Source organism: Gavia stellata, chromosome Z (assembly GCF_030936135.1).
Source record: "Gavia stellata isolate bGavSte3 chromosome Z, bGavSte3.hap2, whole genome shotgun sequence".
NCBI classification, from domain to species: domain Eukaryota; kingdom Metazoa; phylum Chordata; class Aves; order Gaviiformes; family Gaviidae; genus Gavia; species Gavia stellata.
Genome location: NC_082637.1, coordinates 2,874,496 through 2,895,025, shown reverse-complemented (window position 1 = coordinate 2,895,025; position 20,530 = coordinate 2,874,496). Strand labels below are relative to the sequence as shown.

The 20,530-nt window shown below is 47.5% G+C and overlaps 1 protein-coding gene across 1 annotated transcript; it reads right to left on the bottom strand.

The window, feature by feature from the left end:
• Window positions 1-2,003: 2,003 nt before the first annotated feature.
• MEX3C (mex-3 RNA binding family member C) lies at window positions 2,004-18,694 on the bottom strand. The gene is made up of 2 exons (XM_059833385.1): window positions 18,019-18,694; window positions 2,004-3,824 (listed from the first exon to the last, which is right to left on the bottom strand). The coding sequence occupies exons 1-2, from the start codon at window positions 18,692-18,694 to the stop codon at window positions 2,599-2,601; spliced, it is 1,902 nt and encodes a 633-aa protein (XP_059689368.1). The 3' UTR covers window positions 2,004-2,598.
• Between the last annotated feature and the right edge of the window lie 1,836 nt (window positions 18,695-20,530).

Sequence of the window (20,530 nt, the reverse complement as noted above, 5' to 3'; positions counted from 1 at the left end):
GCTCTCTGCACCAGGCACGGGGTGCAGACCTCCACCAGACCGTGAAGAGATGCACCAGGAGACCCAGGCAAGTTGACATCCAGAGGTCCTTTTGCAACACACCCTTGGAGCGGGTCCAGAGGAGGCCACAGAAATGATCCGAGGGCTGGAACACCTCTGCTGTGAGGACAGGCTGAGAGAGTTGGGGTTGTTCAGCCGGGAGAAGAGAAGGCTCCGGGGAGACCTTCTTGCAGCCTCTCAGTACTTAAAGGGGGCTTAGAAGGAAGATGGGGACAGACTTTTTAGTAGGGCTGTAGTGATAGGACAAGGGGGAATGGTTTTAAAGTAAAAGAGGGGAGATTCAGACTAGATAGAAGGAAGGAATTCTTTACGATGAAGGTGGTGAGACACTGGCACAGGTTGCCCAGAGAGGTGGGAGATGCCCCATCCCTGGAAACCTTCCAGGTCAGGTTGGACGGGGCTCTGAGCAGCCTGATCTGGTTGAAGATGTCCCCGCTCATTGCAGGGGGGTTGGACTAGATGGCCTTTAAAGGTCCCTTCCAGCCCAAACCGTTCGGTGATTCTAGGGTTTCCGCTGCCGGTCGATGCTCACAAACCCCCTGGGTGGGCGGCTGGGAGGGAAGGGGGGTGTCAGCCAGCCCCAGCCTCCACGGGCTGCTCCAAGTGACAACCATCAAGACAGTGAAACATTCAAGTTAATGGAAACAAGTCTTTATTAAGTAACTTTTAATATCAGAAAAATAAAACTCTTATAATTCTCTTTACAGCAAATATATAATATCAGTGCTTTGGCCATCATAAGTTAAAGGCCCTTTATCATAAAATATATGGTTTTTAAACTTTACTCAAATTGAATTTATAATCCCTATGACCTCCCTACATATACATAACAAAAAGTGTAGTAAAATTAGCAAATACTAAACTATATTGATAGTTTATCATTCTTAGTTTGTGGTTTATAGAAATGGTACACGCACCTAATGTCTGTCGATTCCTTGGCTTATTAGTTGCGGTGTACGATGCAATAAAATACAAAATACATGCTCGGTGAACGTTTGTTCGTATCTACAAGACTGCAGCTAGAGATTAGGTTTCAATACTGACATGTAACTATTCTACAAGCAATTATAGCATTAAAGTTATGCAGTACATAATATGCCGTCAAGGCAACTCTTATACTGAAAATCATAAAATAAAAACCGTTATCTGTAAACTTTTATACGAAATGTAACTCTTCAAGTGGAAATAAAAAATAAAATTTTCTGTATATTTACTAGTTCAATACACATATAATTTCTTTTTGTTATACTGAGAAAAAAGCTTTGTCTTGTCTTGGGAAAATAATGCTTCAAAAAAAATAGAAAAATCCACCAGAACTCCACTTTGTGTCTTTTTTTTTTGTTTTTGTTGTTTTAACATATGCCAGCACAGATTTGGGAACGTACTGAGGATGAAAAAGCTAGAAACATCCACAGGTTGAAATGTAAGAAGCGCATTCAAAAGATGGGTTGGTGTTTTTTTTTCCTTCTGATTGGAAAGACAGTTTTGAAATTAAGTAAACTGATTGCAGGGCCACTGTCACAGCTGCTGTCATGAATAATACAAGGGCACGTACGCAACTCCCCCCTTTTTCCTTTTCCTTACTAAAAATAAAATATATATTTATATATGTGCAAGACAAATATGGATTGAACATAAAAATGCTTCACATTTTGAACTATATACTCTCTAAAAATGTAATTTAAGAACAGCTTGATCGGACTAATGAACGGAATGTCAGCATCCTCACGATTAGTCGAAGTATGTGCATCCCAAAGCCCTTACTGAAACGGGATGAAGCCAGCCAGACTTTTCCACATTACATTAAGAAAAGCAGTGGGTAGGAATTCACAAATCGAGACGTTCCTGATCCTCTGAACATACTGCCCGTAACACGCCGGGCTAAACGGAGGTGCGTCAGACAGCTTCTCTCCCCACCCCCCCCGCCCCGTAATTTATTACCTTGAACCTGCCAATAACATCATCCATTTCAATAAATCAAACTATGCTTTTAAAAAAAAAAGGTATCTGCAATGCTGAAGAATTAGGCATAAGTTGTCACACAAAGCAAAAATAATTTCCCCAAACCTGTTTTTCAGAACTGGCAGTGTAAAGAAGGCAGCATTGGAAGTGTTGTTTGATATATTGATAATGCCACAAGCCCTCCATGGCAGACGAGTACTTCTGCGTTTCGGCGACGAGGTTCCTTGCTGCCATCACACAGAAGTCAAACGCTTAACAGAGATCCTTTCGAAAGCCTGTAAAATTTGTTTTTTCAGTTGTGTAATTGATGAAAACTTCCCCTCGCTGTGCCACAACATCACAGCAGATGTATCTCTGCTAAACATGCCATCTGCTTACACTGAACCGGACAGAGACCACCTAGGTTTAGTGTTACCGTAGCAGCCTTTTGAGAAAGTAGAAATTTATTAACAACTTCAGCCTAATCCCAAGAAAGCCCAACAGTCAGAATTCATTAGGAAGTTTACTAGAGGGTACCATTACACCCATGCCTTTAAGAGTTTTAAAAAGTCCGTATATAATAATATCTATATATATTTAAGAGTGAATTTGGATTGCCTGAGTAACAGCTGTCTGGCAAACGGGACACGATGGCGTTTCCTTTTCACAGATTTTGTTGGCACACTCCATGCAGAAGAGATTGTGGCCGCAGGGGACCAGGGCCGCAATGACTTCGCTCTCGAAGCAGATCACGCAGTCGTGCTTCCGTCTCGACTCGGGGGGTGAGCTGGACGTGGAGCCGCCGTTGGAAGAGGAATAGCTGTTGGTACCGTTGGAGAAAGCGGGGATGTAGATGGGAAGGCCGGCTTGGTGGCCGGTGCTAGGTGGGTCGCTCCTCACTCTCCTAGCCAGCGGGTGATCCAGGCTTTCCGGAAACGTGGGCGACAGGCGAGGCGTAGATGGCTGGCTCCCTCGGCGCTGAGGCTTGGCATTACTAGCAGGGTCGCTACCAAAGCCGGAGAGAGGGTTTACAGGTTCAAAAGGAGTCCAAATGGTTTGGGAAGGCGTTGGTAAGGAGTCATACGCGGGAGAGTCGACCGCAAGGTCTTCCGTGCCCACCGAAGGCAGCGTTTCTCCAAACCAGAAGTTGCCTGTGCTGAACGGACTCGTTGGGCTGAAGTCAGCCAATCTATTGCTTCCAAAATAGGAATCTGTGGAGCCACTTCCCAAGGAGCTGGAGCTGTCATTTCTATAATTAGAAATCATTCTGGTGCGGCTAGGAGGGACAGGATTGGAAGCAAGCCACGCAGATCCGAGAGTGCCCCCTTCAAAGCTCACATCCGTACCGTTGTAATGGAAATCGTTCTCTTCGTTCAGCTCAATGTAGTTCCCGGTACGCATGGCTATGTGCATCTCGATCTCCTCGCGCGCGCGGTCGACGTTTTCAGGCATTCCCGTAACTTCGAAGACAGGCTCCTTGTCTCTGCTGGGAGTGACTATGTAGGTATGGGTCTGCTGCTGAATTCTTTTGATTGTAGCTCCTTTCGGCCCAACCACTAGCCCAACTACCCGGTAAGGCACCCTGACTTGGACTGTCGTCTGACCTGGCAGGTTGGGGGTACATGGCAAGCCTCCCAGGGCAGGACCGTTCTTGTTGCGTGACGCTCTGATCATGGAGAAGTGTTCAGCAGCTGACAGAATTTCCCTTTTGGCCATGGCTACGTCCTCTTTTCGTCCAGTGACAACGAAGATGGGTTCTTCTCCACGAACGGGGGTCTTAATGTAAGTATTTGTCTTGGCCCTTAGTGCTTTTATTTTGCAACCTGTTTAAAGGAAACACATGCAAGTTTAGCAAGACATCTAAGTTTAGAAAGCCACAAGAAAGCCATCTATTTTAAGCTGTTTCAGCATCTCAAGAAACCGTAGGGTGAAACCAGAAGCAGCTGTTTTTATCTCTGCAACCCACACTAGAGAAAGCGGTAACAACTTCTACCTATTATTTCCAAACAGACCTCTGGCACTTACAGCCACAAACTATTTTAGCAACGTTTCTTGGGCTGTTTTAGCCCACCATCTCCTCAATTGCTATTAGATGGTGAATAAACATGGACGGCTTTTTTTCTCTGACAGACACGTTCATGGTTATCCCAGAAATACTGCTGGGTTTGTATTTTTTCCGTTGGTTTGGTATCCTTCAGTTATTTCCAAGATCCTGGAAAAGGAGCAACGGCTCACACGTACACGCACGTAAGTCTGCTGATACGCTAGCCTTTCACCGACAAGCATGACCTAAAAGCAAATTAAACATTTACAAGTGAGAGAAGGCTCCGTATCACAACCTGTGTAGGATACAGATAAGATCATTGATTTACTGAGAACTCTTCATTTGTTTCCCGTTATCAATAAGTGTTATTTAAACCTTACTCTTCCCTATGGGATGAAGGAGGCACTCCTTGAACTGTCAAGTAGTTCAAGCAGTTCGTTGCATGCAAATAAGGCTTACTATATAGTATTACGTGCCTACGTGGAATTCCTCTCGTTAACTGGGTAAATACAGTCTGAAAGAGAAGCAAAAAGTTCATGGAACATTTGTCTGATTTTTGGGGACTGAATTGTAAAGGTCACAGTGGCAGCAGGCTCTTTTTCCTAAGATGCTTAAGGCGTTTTGGCATGGTGCATACAGAAGCACCTTTCACCCATCACAGGGCCGGAAAAGCAGGTGGTGCAAAATTAAGAGAGACAAGGAGGTCCATGACATGCTAAACAGTCTACTGGATTCTGCCTTAACTGAATTGAGCCTATATCAAAACAAATTCAAAAGCACGTCATGCTCAACATCATTTTATAGCGAACCTCATCTTGAAACAACTATAAGCAACATTTGCAGACCAAGTGTTTTAAGCATCATTTCACTTGCAGAGTGAAATTTGCTCCCATTTTCCTCATTTATTTTAAGTATCTCGTAACTGTCTGGGTACACAAAATGGTCTCTCGAAATAGTGTTTTGTCAGTCCCTTGCACCCGAGGTAGCACTAGCGAGAACAATTTTATAGTTCAAAAGCCACTCAAAGATGCACTCTATTCAGGAGTACCTACTAATATAAAAAACAGCAAATACAGAGATGCTGGTTGGAATAGAGGGAAGGAAGAGCCTCTTCTTGCAGGGCCCCTGCACACAGTAAGGACAAAAGCTGAACACAACAGCCCTTTGTTTCCAGGACACAGCTGGAGAGGAAGTTCATTATCTTCAACAGCTCGTCGGGAGGGCTCTCGGAGGCCCTACCTCCACCAGAACGCGTGCACGGAGGAGCACGGGAGGGCTCCGGCAAGGGAAGGAGCGAGGGACAGGCAGATCTGCACAAAGGAGGGGCTGCAGAGCCGAGAGCTGAACAAGCAGTTCAGCAAGAGCAGCAAGTATCTGCAGGAGAGAACAAACTCATAAGCCTCAACCTCCCACCACCGCCCACCGAGAAGGGCACTAGTGCCCTACTAGATAAAAAACACTAGGAGAACACAGGCATGAGATGCCTTATGGAAGTAGCAAAGCTCACATCCTTTGAAGCCATGCCATTTCCCTGCTTGGAACAGGCAGCAGCACCTCACTTTGGCAATTTGCCTTTACTCCCTCCATCTCTCTGTTTGCGTGTCTCCCTGTAAGTAAATCTGCTCGCCCGCTCTGCTTCCCATTCCTTCAGTTACTCAGAAAAGATGGTGGGCCCAAACCTTAAACCCACAAGGATCCCCAAAATGGTGCCGCTGAAGTTTTCACACCAATTGAGCCCTCTTCACTGGAACACCTAAAACTGAAGTCAGCCTCCTGATGCGTATCAATTATTCTCCAATTTACACAGATAACTTTCATTTACTCTGTTGCACCCAAGTATATATTCTTAGTTCCTAGAAATTAGAGGCAGCATTCAAAAGAGAATACTAGGAGCATCTAGCTTAAGATTTATATATATAAAAATATATACAATTCATTATTATATACCATGATTCAGAGCCTACTTAATTCTAGTTTCCAAAGTGCCTTACCAACTCTTATAGTTTACATTTTAGACAAGATTTTCCTGATGTTTTCGAAACTCAAATCGAGTTTGAAGTCTGCAGCTTCAGCTTCCTTCCCCATTTCAGCTGCAAACTCCCAGAGATTGCTTTGCCAGAGCCACATTTCCAAACCACTCCGGTGCGAAGAAAAGCCTTCTCGCCTTTCTTCCTCAGGCTGCACCGACCAAGGTGGGCAGAGCTTTTCTTTTAAGGTATGAGGCACATACCTAGAAAGCAGAAGCCAAACACTGCCTCAACTCCCTGCAGTGATAGAACGAGACTTTTAAACATCGGAAAGCTGGCTTCAATGGACAGCTGACTCCGCAGACCGCCAAGGTCAACTCTCAAACTTTATCTGAAAAGTTAGACGAAAGCAGATATTTCGGAATGAGTCAGTCAATACCCACTGGGTTTTGTCTGCAAGGAATGCTGGAAAACCCCACAACAGACAGTCATGTCAAAACACAAGGTCAGGAGCCCATTATACCACTCCAACAGGATGATCTTTCTATTTGCTTTTACTCAGCTGCTCTGGTTTCCCACCCTCCTCCATTAGTCACTACAGAGGCGATGACAGGAAGCACGGCTGATCCTATCCCCTCTCCGACAATTCACGGCATCCAGAGGCGCTGCGGCCACGATGACACGAGGTCGGCCAGCTATGAAGTCATGTGGCCAAGGGATGAATCAAGAAGTTTCCCAATCTCCTGAGCTTAGACACAGAAAGACAAAGGAAAGAACAAATATACACCGCCCCACACTTTCGCAATAAATCATCAGATCAATGTATCCAAGATTTTGAAGAAGAGAAAAAAGCCTGAAGAGGGGACTTCTAGACTGGAAATTCAATTTAATCAAAACTTCCAAATTTTAGTTTTGGTATGATAATGGAAGTCTATTCAATAGAAGTTACCGTACTTGGTTCAGCAGTATAAGCATTCCTAAGCAGCACACTCAGCCATACGTACATACCGACATAGTTAAAGCAAACCCCTTTAGTTTTGCTTTCATTTAGGCAAAGATTTAGTCCTTGCCTGCCCAGGCACCGGACAAGGAGCCGAGCCCGTACCAAGCCCTGCAGGCAGTGTTCATCCTGCGCTGGCTGATTTGCATCATTCTTCAAGCCTCCTCCCTGTTCTTCCCTTAAGAGGATTATTTAACCGAACATCCTAAACACACTACGAAAGTCATACTCCCCAAGAAACTTAAGGGTAGCGCTGAAGGAATTGATTACCTCATACACTACCAATTTTAAATAATTCCTTACTAAAAAAAGGTGACAGGACGACAGATTTCTTCCCCCCGCCTTGAAATGAGAGTTAAACATAGCAGCCACAGCACCCGCAGTCCTCACCCATCACACAGCGACGGCCAGCTCAGCCTTCACTCCGACTTTCACCTTTCATCATCACTAACAGGATGAGATACACCAAACCCAGTCTCAGGCCATTTACTCCAGGAGGGGAAACTCCCCAACAGAGCTGGCAGAGCCAAGGGACCACAGCGGGAACCCTGCGTGTGCCTGCCTCGCACCGCGCCAGCCGACCTGCTGCCGTAAGCCAAGAACCGCCCGAAAAAGCATCCCACAGACGACTCCTCTGCACAGCCACGGTGGTAGCCCAGGAGAAACAGAACCTTCCCCCTGGTTTCTTCCTGCTGCTGAATTCCCCTCAAAGCCACACACTGGAAAGGAACACGGATGGATTTACAGATGAGAATTCCTTCGTTGCATAGTCTCTTCCAAACGGCTACAGCAGGGGAAGGGAGTCCTTCACGCTTCCGAGTACCAACGTTAGCAAAATGCAGCCTGTCAAAGCAGGGTCACGCACCTCATACCCGCGTTCCTCCTGCAGCTCTCGCCAAGCGCTGTGAAACTGGGGTTGAGGCACACATGGGAACCTACATCTTACCATCATGTCTGTTTAACCTTGCCTCCCCAATTACATAGGACTTTGGGGAAAAAAAACCCTGAAAAAAGAAGATTATCTAAATACAAGCCTGGAAGTCATGGTGGACAAAAGTTCAGTGAACAGCCCCTGTGAGCCACAACCAAATGACAATACCAGTTTGTTCTCCTTCCCTGCTCCTGATGGGTCCCTAGCTAAGGGGGTAAAAACCAAGAACCTCCTGCAGCTCTTTAGACACACAAATCGTGTGGGGAGACAGCAGTACTGCCGGGGCTGTAAGAGCAGCAAGCAGGGGGAAGTTGCACGAGCACCAACTCATCTCTTACGCAGGAGGCAGGGCTGATGAGCAGCCCTGACTGTAGCCGGCATCCTCCAACTCGGCCCCAGAGCAAGCAAAGATCTCGCAGGTTGGCCTCCGCGGCTTGGTAGCACTAAGAGAAAGCTGTAGTTCACAGGAATATGTTTGTCAGGAGCTTTGCCATTATCCGATGAAAGGCAATCCTGTAGTACAGCCTCCACTCTGAATGCGGTCTCTAGCACTCTGACCACTGATTTTGTAATATGCTGACACCAAGTAAGGAGGCAGCAACAGAATAATTAGGGGCATCAACCTGGAACCATGAGATACTAGTAAAGCCATGGCTAATTCCTTGCCTAGAAATTAAGGGCAGGGTCTGGGAAGTCCCTGCAGACCTCCGGGGGATGGCACAGCATCACCCCGCGTGCCAGGGAGAGAGGGAACTGCACAGGGATTTGTTTTCTATCAACATGCAACCATCATGTGTGGACACAGCCTTAAAGGTAGAGTCTGTTAAGCTGCCACAGCCCTTACCTCATCACTAGGTTGCCATAAGCTTTTAATTAGAAAGTGAGAACTCCCTCAGCTAAGGTAACAAAGGATTTGCAGAGACTGAAACACGGGCTGTACCGTAAGGGCAACGGCTGCTGGGTCTGCAGAGCATAGCACTGCCCACCTGATTAATAAACCAAGAAAAATTCACCTACTTCATTAAGAATGACTGCTCTACATATTTTTCAGAAGAGCTGTTCATACCCACTGGTGGTACAAGCTGCATTCTGTTGCTTAAACAAAGGATGCTTCCTCTCAGTTGTGACATGGCTAAAAATATCTATCCAGTTTGTGATTATACAGTAGAAAACTGATACATGCCCCATTTATTAAGCAGAGACGAAGCTGCATTGGGACAGAAAATGAAATCCCATTCTAAATTGGTTAATGGTTAAACCTCCTTAAGCAGGCTGGCTACACAAGAAAATTAAGACCAAAACATTTTTGGCACTTCACTGGGGTATTAAGTCATGAAATACTACCTGTTGTCTGGTCAGTTGATAGACTGACTCTGGTTACTATCACCTTTCACCTAAGATCAATTAATTCATCTCCCACCCTGTTTTAATTCATGGACTGGAAAATTTCAAGTCCTGACAATTATTTTTTTTTTTTTTCAACTGGCAGTTGAATAGAGTTAGTTGATTCAAGGAAGATGAAGAAAGTAATTTCTCTGCACTTGCAAAAGATGCTGATCTGCACAAAACCCTAGATCCACATACTCAGGCAGCTATTTATCACCCCTCCGGCATTCTGATTTCAGGAATGAAGACTGTAAAAATATTGCTTTTAAAATTTTTAAACAATTTTAAGAGACAGCTTAAACTTGGATAATAATTATCAAATAGCATTTTTGGAAAGCAAGTTTTCACTTACTGTTATTCAGCCTTCTCTACAGCCAGAGGTAAGCTGAGAGACACCTCGCCACAGAGCACAGCATCCATCCTGAACACAGGACTAGCCCAACCACCAACAGCTTTAACAGCTCCCCATTAGCATTCTATAGCACAGATAATAGCCTGATCACTATTTGGGTTAATTAGCCGGTAAGATTAGGGCTCCCGTGTGACAACTAAACATGATACATGCCAGGGAGCTAACAAATATGAATACACCAAGAGCCGTGCGCAGCTTACAGCTGGGATTTGCTCAAGCTCACGGGGCAGGTCACGGGCAGGTTTGGAAGCAGAAGATGACAGTCCCCGAAGAAGAGGAGAGCAGGCTAACTGCTTCAACGGCGACATGGATGTAAACAGATTTTAAGCAACAGCTGTTTCCTTCACATAAACCAAGGCAATCTCCTCCCTGGTGGTACCCAAGCTGCGGTTCCTTGGAGGCGGCCACTTGAAACACACACGTAGAGTTGAAAGATTCATGTCCCTGGGCAAAGGCTTTTCCCACAGGCTACCCAAGCGCTAGGATGTGCTCCTGCCCTTTATCACGTTGTATTTTTTAGATGAAATTTTCCTTTTATCACAGTAAGGATGCTTCATAACGAGAACCCACCAAGCAGAGCTTCTTCTCAAATTTACGATCCAAAATGCAATACTGATACCATTACAACCCAAAACTCGGGAACAAAGTTCTGGCTCTCTGCTCCGCAGCGCGGCTGTATTAATGGTTTCAGACAGTAACTGTACCTCAGAAGTGCTGTACACAGGTAATAACCATCTTTCACTTCTAACTGTAACGACACTACAGTAAGCAATGCTACAAGTAGGTAAATTAGTGAGTAGCGTAGAGGAGAAAGAAAAACCTCAACTGACAGCCACTCTGATAAAGTTATTCAAGAGATGGAAAGGTGACATACAAGGTCTTTCAAGAAAAATAAAAATTAGAGCATTTTCTACCAATGACATTTTTCCCTGCCTCCTGACCCCCTCATTAACTTACCACTGCAATCAAAGGCTTTTAGTTACGCTGCAGTTACCAAACCCCTGCGCCTGCCTGCGGAACATTTCAATATGACTCACGCTATATATAGCGACCGAGACTGCTCCCATTATAATTCCATCATGCTTACCCATTTCTGAGGAGCAACCGACCACTTATTTCACTTTGTATTTTTTACGTGTACAAACACTAAGATGATACATGACTTTCCTACTTGGCATCATCCAGCTGGAACTGCAGAAGGGTTTTTAGACGAGATACTTTCCAGACCAGCACTTCAAGCTGAGCGCAGCAGGCACTGCAGCCGCACGGGCTCAGCCTTGTCGAGGCACCAGGATGGAGGACAACCTGGAGATCTCAAGTACTTGAACCAAGAGCCAAGGAATCACGGTCAAGCACTCGGCTGTGCCAGATCACAGGCAGCAGGACTTTGTTTGGCCCTATTGCTGCCAAGCTAACGGATGGGAAAAGAGGGGAGCTTTAAGAGTCTCTGACGATGCTGAGAAAGCTTCCCAAGAGAAGGCTGTTCACAGGCTCTCGGGGACATTTCCCTCTTTGGGAAAAGAAAAGCCCTGCTTCAAGAACCGTGTACAAACTCTTTGTTAAAGATTTCTCAGGTACTTATCAATTTATCTATCGATGTATCTCAATCCAGTACAGAACGAAGCAGTCAGCCTGCACACCCTTTCCTTCTACACATCAGGCTGGGACAATCTATCAAATCAGCAATCTCACAGGCAGAGGAATACTCCAATTCCCAAGACAGATGGCAACTCAGTAAACAAGTTACATGCAGCAAAAGAGCCAGAGGCCAGCAACTTGTATTACTAATTACCCGCACTACTGCAACACCAGGACTAAGGTACCAGCTGCTGAGCAAAGTTAGAAAGACACAGTAGTAGAAAAGCAATAGTTAAGAGAGGGACTATGTCCAACAAATAAAACAGCTACAGGAAAAAGATGATTTTCATTAAGAACATGGATCTAGTGAATGAAACAGATTGGTGCGAACAACAGTGGTGGGAAAGCTGACCTGCACAAGGAGGATATTAAAAGGGAGCACCATTCAAGAAGCATGCAGCATGCCAAGACGGCCAACAAAAGGAAGATTGCAAAATAATATGCAAATCTTCACCTACACAAAACCCCAGATTCAAAAATCCTGCTAGAGCTGTGTTTTTAAAGACAGAATTCCACAGCCTATTGTCAAACGTTAAATGAACTAGAAGGTAAAAAGTAAGAGATACTACTGTGTCTTTGTTCAATGGAGCAGCAGAGAACTTGGTGCCGACTGCAGAACTACTGACTCACACCAGTGAAGGAAACCAAGATCTCAGACACTGGCAAGATCTCGTGAACTTAAAGGAATACCTGAAAGAGAGAGAAAAGGAAGACATTCTTAAGGAGTAACTGAAATTGGAAACAAATGCTTGTTTCACAGCTTTTTGGCCTTTTCTTCTGATTAAATAAAAATGTTCCTAGTGCTCAGCAGCCTTTTTTTTTTTGTTACAGCAAGTTTGCAACCCTATCCCTGTTAAATTTTTTGCCTGCAATGGGGAATTGGCCCTGTGTGGCAGAAGTATTGCATCAAAAACAAATTTAAGATCTTTGAGACATCCAACACTTTGTTTAGAACAAAGTTTCTCTTCCAGAAATTCAGACCACAGTGTGAAGAGAGGGTAACGGGGGCTAAGACAGGGAAACACATGGCATCTGCTGACTTCACTAACAGCTTAAAAAAAAATTCATCACTGTTTTCTCATAGCACAGACAGGTTAATCCAGTGCAGTTCAGAAGCACACTAATCAGAATTTCTTTTGTATGTGTGTTATAAACTTAACAAAACTTACACTTTAAGAACACAGCAATTTTACAAGAAAAAAAGGACCAGCGGATTAGAAATTAGCATTTTATGTTGCAAGATTTTTATTATTTTAATTTCTGCTTCATCCAAAAATCTTATTTATGCAGGTATTCACTTCTGGTATTCACACGTTAAAATCTACAGAATTTCTGGCAGACTACACAAAGAGAAAAAATCTCTCGAGCGTGCACTGTGTTCGGTGTGCTTCCCACCGAACAAGCCAGACAAGAGCCGCATTTACGACTGAGGATTTATGATCCCAGCTGGAGAACCTGCACCCTTCAGAGACACTCTGCAACCTGAGTTGGATCTTTGCGTAGCGCAAACGACAAATAGCAGAACTGAAATGATGTTTGTTACACAATACTGGAGGAATAGGCCACTGAAACTTCAGCAGCCACTTCAGACTGTGCCAGGCCACGGTATGCTCACGTGTTTCAGTTCCTGGAGTTCCAGGCTCTAAAAAGGATGAGACCTCAGCTTCTCAGAAAAATAGCTTTTATATTGGATTTCAACAAATAGCTCAAGTTTTCTTCCTGGCTTTAGAACCAACCATTTAATATAGCATTTAATAACCTGCATGGTATAGAAGACACACACAAAAAAATCTGGAGTGTACCTGCCTTGCCAGCTTTCACTTAAAATAAGTTACCTGAACCTGTGGTCTTTGTTGCCTGTGGCAATCAACTGACACAGAGATAGGGGATGACTTCAGTCATGCAAATTAAACTTATTCTTGAGAGTGGAAATCTTAAGCATCCAGTTTTTTTAAAAAAAAAACAATATGCAATTCAGACTATGCTTATGCTGACCACTTCTTACAGGTCAGCAATTAATAACCACTCAAGGCTACGTAAGTATCATCAGCAATTCAGTAACTTTATTATCACAACACATCGAGACATAAAACCAGACATACAGTTATTTTTGAAAGGACTCTGATTATCCTACCATAGGACATCTACATACTGTACTCAGTTAACACAAGTATTTGCTCCAGGATTGTTTTAGCACTGTTTCCACTCTCTGAGAGCGATAGCTTTTGTTTTTATTTGGCTGTTCAGCTACCCTAGATAGTTATCAACTACCAACTTATCAGAATTCATTTTTTGTTTCAACTTACAGAATTATTTGAAGCAAAGTACTATTTTGCTCAAGAGCCCACAGTCAAAAGCAAAGAGCAAAAAGGAGCCCAAGTTCATTAAATATGCATAATAATGTTATTTTAGTTGCAAGGCCGTCTCATGCAAAGCAGATTTGTCATTATCGATTTAATCAGTGAAATGGGATGATATCATTCCTCCTCCTCTTACTCATCTGGGGTTTGGAGACTGCCCTGCCCGTTTCAAGTTCTGCAGCCATCATCTGAACTATTCTTACTGAAGAAAGACACATCAGGCTTTACAGTTAAGTATCTCCAGCTCAAGTGATGTCTTAGGGAGAAAAAACACTATTGTCAGCTTTATCGAGGATATAAACACTTGGAAAATCATGTTACTTGGATAGTCACAACACCAGAATGCATTAGCAAAGATAGTCCAGCAATCACTATCTGAAGGCAGTCAATACGCTCAGGGACGCAACATCTCTCTACAGCACAGACTTTTGTCCCTTCCAGCATCTTTCAGGTTCTCTGTTCACATCTTCAGACACCACCCCTCTTTTTGCATTATTCAAAAGAGCTTTTAGCGTTTAAACATCTTTTTTTAGTGTAAAGAAAGCAGTGGGGGGGGGGGGGCACTGAAGACTCCAGTTAAACCTGTCAAATCCTTCTCAAGGCCCACCAGGTCATGGCAGGATTGCCACAGAAAATCACTATCGCCAACTTTACGTATGGGCAATGGTTTTCAGGTGATCCACAGCAGACTTTTGCAAGTCCTTCCCACGATTTAGAGATTATAACAAAACCTTCCAAGTTACATCTCCAAAAGTTGTTTTTTTTTTAAGTCTGGATACACGCTTATATAATTTTGGGTATACGCCCTATGCCAGCTTTTCTCAGGCAAACAAGGTCACCTCCTTGGCAATGCAGCTCTCTTGCTACCACTTCTCAAGAGCACTTTCTCCAACTTTATTTTTTTAAACCAGTGCAACTTTGCACACGCAGGATTTTTAGCTGCTGACAGCAAAGGAAGTCACTTCTCTGAGCAGCATGATGACTGGCCAACTTACCCAAGGTTGGATTCAACAGCTAGTTCAAATTCATACAGGAAGCCTGGACAATGCCATGAATGGAATCTAGTTTTCCTGGCTCCCAGTCACATGCCTTAACAAGAATAAAAGGATACAAGTATCTTTTCCTCTGCTGTTCACCTTTGAGATTCTTCCACTTCAAAGACTACACAGAGTAATATTACACTACCCCAACCAGTGTCTGCCAGCTTCACTTTTGGGGGGCAAGGGGAATAAGAAAAGGTTGAGAATGTTTGAGATTTAAAAAAACAACAACAACAACAAAAAGCACAAGAACCTGCCAGGTTTCAGAAATACACAGGACTTTTTTTTTTAAAGACGGAACACCTACTATTCACTAAAAGAAAATCTTACTTAAGCCTTTTCCAGTGATGCAAATGCTTCCAGCAGCAAAACATTAAACTACTGTCACAGTAACCCAACAGCCTCCACTGTAGTTTCACAAGAAAACCATCAACCACAAGGTACATTTCAGGCACTCCACACCTTCCGTAGCTGCGACATCCCACATCTGTGCACAGCCACCAGCACAGATTTGGTAAGCGCAACTACCCACGTGGGAACCTGCAATACAACGACCGAGAGCGGGGCTGTGGGAACGCATTTCACTGCCCAAAGTGCTGTATTTATTTCTGAAACTTGCACATACTTGAAAAAACAAATGTTCAATTCAAGCACCGTAAGGTTTTTGCTTGTTTACAGCTCTCTTAGGAATCAGGGGCTCCTTCGGTCTGATAAACAGCGTCTGGAAATTCTCTTCCTCTGTGCAAAAAATTAAATTTGGATAAAGAATACCGTGGAATTCCAGTTATCATTACTCTTTCAGTTAGGGAACAGTTAGGACTTACAATAAACATGCTTTCAGACACAGCAGCGAGGCCTCCAGCAAAGCCTAGCTCAAACTCAGCATTCCTGGTATTTCAGAGCTGATGTTTTTGGGCTGCAGACATTTCAAGTTCTTTTTATACCTCATGAAGACAGCAATAGAAAGAATATAGACTTAATCTTCGTGAAAATCCATCGGAAGTAACATTCCAATTGCATCGCCCTTACATAATTAAGGTATTACAGCACAGAGGAGTCTGGCATAAAACTTAAGCTGAATTCGTTCAAGATAATGCAACCAGCTGGTTATGGTGTGTGCTAGGAAGAGAATATGCAGCATCTTTATTTCTAGAGAGAGCAGAAGGACGGGCGAAGGATGCAGCTCCAGCCAGCCTTGCTCCAGGCACAGCAAGCTGCACTACAGCTGAGGACACTTTGCTTGGGGTAGAGCACGGACACATGCAAAGCAGGTGGATGAGAGAGCAAAAGCCTCCAGCCCATGCAATGAGCCGCTCTGGGCCATAAAAGGAGATGCAAGGGCCAGTATTTCTAAGAAATTTGACAAATATTTAGTGGAACTAATACAACTTACGTAAGTTGGTCCCTAAGCATAAGTCTCCCTCGAACGAGAATTGTGAAGAACCTCCTTACGCAAAGCTTGCATGCAAGTATATTTGGTAACAATTTTTTTAGCTCTCCCTCCACTCCTTCTGCTCCTTCCTCTTTTGTAGCCCTAATTGTTTTCGTGATACAATCCCTCCCCACCAAGGCTAAATATTTTATCACAAGCCAAACAGTGTGACATCAGATAAGAAATAAAATCAGAAGCAGCAAGATGAACTCTTCAGGAACAATGATCCTGTTTTTAGGCAAACTCCATTATCTTGTTTTTAAGTGACTCAAAGTGCCGAAAAATATACAACAGAGAACAATCCTGATCTGGTGGAGAACAAACACAGCAGCCTAACTGGTCTTTGAAGCCCAACAGTTTGTATTTCTCTTTTAGAGGACTGTAGCAACAAACATTTTCAGTTCTGTTTTCCATCTCCCCCCCCGCCCGCCATCCCCAATGACACATGAGCAAAGTCTTAAGACATTCAAACACTATTTCTTGGAAAAGGTATTTTCTGCTTAAACAGAACGGACTTGTCTGCATCAGAGGAAGCTACCTGCCAATTTCTGCAGCACGGCCTGTGGTTCTCCTTTGACACACCCAGCAAAAACCCCCCTCTTGACTGCTAAAAGCCTAAAATAAATGTAGAAAGAGAAAACAAAAGTCTGCCTAAGCATCGGTGCTCAGTGGGCATTTGTTTAGTACCGCATTGGTTTAGACTGATTTTACCATTTCTTCCGTACTCAAGGAAAAAATAAAGAAACAAAAGCCACATTGATGTAGAGACCAGACAGCATAACCGCTCATTATCAGAGCCCATCAGCAAACGAGACACACCACCCCCAAACCAATAAAGAATAACACAGAAAGGGAAGAGGAAGAGAGCGGCAACTTCATTGTCTGCATTTCCACATCTACACCTGACACTGCTCAGTGCTTCTCTTGATATATAAAAAGCACCTTTAAAATCAGGTTCACCGCCAGGAAGCTGAAGTGAAACGTCATCCAACTCCTCCAAGTGCTGCTCCCATGAGACCACATGAAAGGCCAACAACGAGTGTGACATCACCGATATGACCTTATCCTAACAGCGTAATAGAGACCCATGGAGTGTAGCAACAGCGATCAACAGGAAGCCACAACCCGAGCAGAAAGACAAGGGCTTTCACACAGAAGAGGGCTGCACGTGGCTCCCTTCTCCATCTCGCTGGCTCCTGAGGCCCCACTTTGTCTCGGTGAGCGCCGTGGCAAGCTGGAGGCACACTGTCAGCCCACACCCTGCTCTGCAAGGCAAGCACGTTACGGTCCTTCGCCCAAAGGTCTTTGTAGAACATGGCCCAAAGCTCCTACGGTGAAACGCAGCCTCGTACTGAAGACCACAGGCCGAGTGTCACTGGGGACCAAAGCCCGTGCCAACACCTACCGGTACCCGGCCAGACCCCGTACTGTGCGTTACAGCCCGCAGGAACGGTAACCGAAAGCCTGCGCTAAGCCAGTGCTCGGTCCCACCTCTCCGCTTCTCAAGCGGGGGCACCCCGTCCCCCCCGGTGAGGCCGGGCTTCGGGAGAGGAGAGGTAGGCCCCGGGGGCACGAAGCTACCACCGAGGCGAGGGGCTCCTCCAGCCGGCACCGAACGGGCTCATCCCGGGGGGTGCGGGGAGAGGCCTGCCACCAACCCCGGGGCTCCCCCAGCCGGCACCGAACGGGCTCGTCCCGGGGGGTGCGGGGAGAGGCCTGCCACCAACCCCCGGGACGGGCAGCAGGCCCGGGCACGCCTCCGCCCGCCGGGACCGGGGGTGCCCCCCCGCCCCCGTCCCCCACTCACCCTGGCGGCCCACGATCTCGGCCACATGCTCGGAGCTGGGCACGGGCACGCACTCGGTGGTGTTGACGCTCTTTCGGCGGAGCAGCGCCGCCTGCTCGCCGTTGAGGCCCGCCGCCCCCCCGCCGCTGCCGCCGCCGCCCAGGCCGCCGCCGTAGGCGTGGGACAGCATCGCCGCCATCATGCCCTGAGGATCGTCCGCCCCGCAGAGCGCCCCCGCCGCCGCCGCCTCCTGCGCATCGAAGGAGGGCGAGAGCAGGACGGAGCCCAGCGCCGGCAGCAGCGGGAGCGGCTGGGAGGGCGAGGAGGACGAGGAGAGCAGCAGCAGCGCGGCCGGGTCGTCCTCCTCCTCCTCGTCCTCCCCCGCCAGCAGCTCCTCCTCCTCCAGCTCCAGGTCTCCCTCGTCCCCCGCCGCCGCCGCCTCCTCCTCCTCCGCCCCGCCAGGCCCCGGCTCTCCGGGGGGGTCGGGCGGCGGCGCCAAACCCGCCCGCCGCCGCCGGGCTTGCCGGCGGGCCACCCCCGCCCCTCCGCCGCCGGCGGGCAGGCCGCGGTCGCGGAGGCCGAGGCCGGCGAGGCGCTGCTGGAGCAGCAGCAGCGGCGGCGGCGGGTGCGGGGGGAGGCGCGGCGGCTCGGCGGGCTCGGCGGCGGGGGAGGCCGCGGCGGCGCTGCCGCTCGGCATGGCGGGGGAGGCGCTGCGGGCCGGGCCTAGCGGCGCGGGGCCGCCATGCCGCGGCGGGCACCGAGCGTGGCGGGCGCGGCCTGGGCGCTGGGGCCGCGCTCCTCAGCGCGCCTTTTGTCCCATGGCGCTCCCCTCGGCGGCGGCCGCGGGCGGCGGCGGCGGCGGCGGCGGCGGCGGCGGGGGGAGGCGGGGGGGCGGCCAGGAGGAGGAGGGGGGAGGAGGCGGCGGGCCCCGCCCCGCGCTCGCCGCCGCGCCATTGGGCGGCGGAGCCGGTTCCTGGGCGGGGCCGGGGGTGGGCGGGGCCTGTGGGGCCGGGGCGTGTTGGGCGGCAGCGAGGCGGGGGCGGGCGGGCAGCCGCCTGCAGCGCTTCCCCTGCCCTCCCGCCCTGCGGCCTCGGGGCCTCGCCGCCCCCTGGGCCTGGCAGGGGAGCTGTGAGGAAAAGCCAGCCTGGTTGTGCCGGGTTTAAATTCACCCAGCCTGCTGAAACGCCGTGAGCCAAAAAAAAGATTAAAAAAAGAGAATCAGAAGCCTTTGATGGCTTGCCCTCCTTCCCCTCCTATTTTGTCGCCTGCTTCCCCGCTGAGGTGAAGGCTCTTTGATGCAGGAGCTGGCGCGAGCGAGCGCTGTGCGATTTTTCCTGTCAGCCCCTTAGTGTATGTACGTTCAAGTCACAGGTGAAAATTTTCAGGCAAAACGTGAAGAAACTTCATTGAAAATGTGATTACGCTGCCCTGGAGAGTCAGAAACGAGAAAGGACTTCTCGTCTCTGAGGTAAAATGACGAGCAGGGGGTGAAGACCATTAGCTCCTCTTCCACGTGCTGGAGGGGAGAGCCCAGGGAGGAACAGGAAGCAGAAGGTGATGTGGTCCTCCACAAAAACAGACAAGAAAATGGTCTTCAACAGCGGCCTTCAGGGTCGGTGTGAGTGGAGCAGGGTTGTTCTTGATGTAGCCAAGGAGAGCCATGTGCGAATGGTTGAAATATGAACGTCAGAGCAAGAATTGGGGTTGTGTAGCTGCTCCCTGAAGATGTTATGCTGAGAAAAGGTTCTGGGGAAAAGTCCAAGTCTAGGTTAGAGATGCCAGCGTCGTTCCCAGTGCTGGCAAAGGGAGATGTCGGGGTAGGAGCGTGGGCTGGCAGACATGAAAAGTTCTGTGTTCCTCCTGTAGCTGTCAGCTGGCAGACAACCGTGAGATGCGAGGGGGACAGCAGATCTTCAGCTGGGGTAGAAAGGCAGAGGTCTGCAGTAGAAGGATCAGTCTGTGCACCGTGGGTAGGGGAAGGGGAGATTTCCAAGCAAGGAGCATGATTTACTGTGCCACAGGCGGCTGATGGGTCCAGGAGAAGGAGGATGGGTCTGGCAAGCGTGGCAAAGCCCGTAGGGTGCCGGGGTGGAAGACTTTTGAAAAGAAACGAGGTCTGAACCAGAGGAAAAGCTCTCCAGACAGCAGCAGTTGGACTCAGTGCACGTTGTTCTCAGCAGCCAGATGTCCACGTCATTGCAATCACCGGGGGTGTTAATTGGCTCGCAGCGAGGCCGAAGTCCAAATTGCCTTGCTGCAAGCACTCCATCAGTGGGAGCCGACACTTGTCCTCAGAGGTCCTCTTTCCAGGTCAGAGCCGAGCAGAGCTCCCGGACCTTTGTGGAGATGCTCTCTAGGTCACCGTGCTGGGGGCACAGCACCCGCACTGGGCTCCAGACGAGCGGGGGCCTTCGTTTCCCGTTTTCAACTAGTAAATAGATAAATGAACACAATGGCCCCTATATCTACTTGTGGAAAATTCTGGTAAAAATGGGAATTAGATGATTGCCTGCTGGAGCCCGTAGTCAAGACA

Bases quoted from the DNA above. Each gene is read 5' to 3' on its own strand.
- MEX3C (XM_059833385.1), bottom strand. From the start codon at position 18,694: ATGCCGAGCGGCAGCGCCGCCGCGGCCTCCCCCGCCGCCGAGCCCGCC. The intron at 3,825-18,018 runs GTGAGTGGGGGA...TCCTTTAAACAG, and splicing joins CGAGATCGTGGGCCGCCAGG to GTTGCAAAATAAAAGCACTA.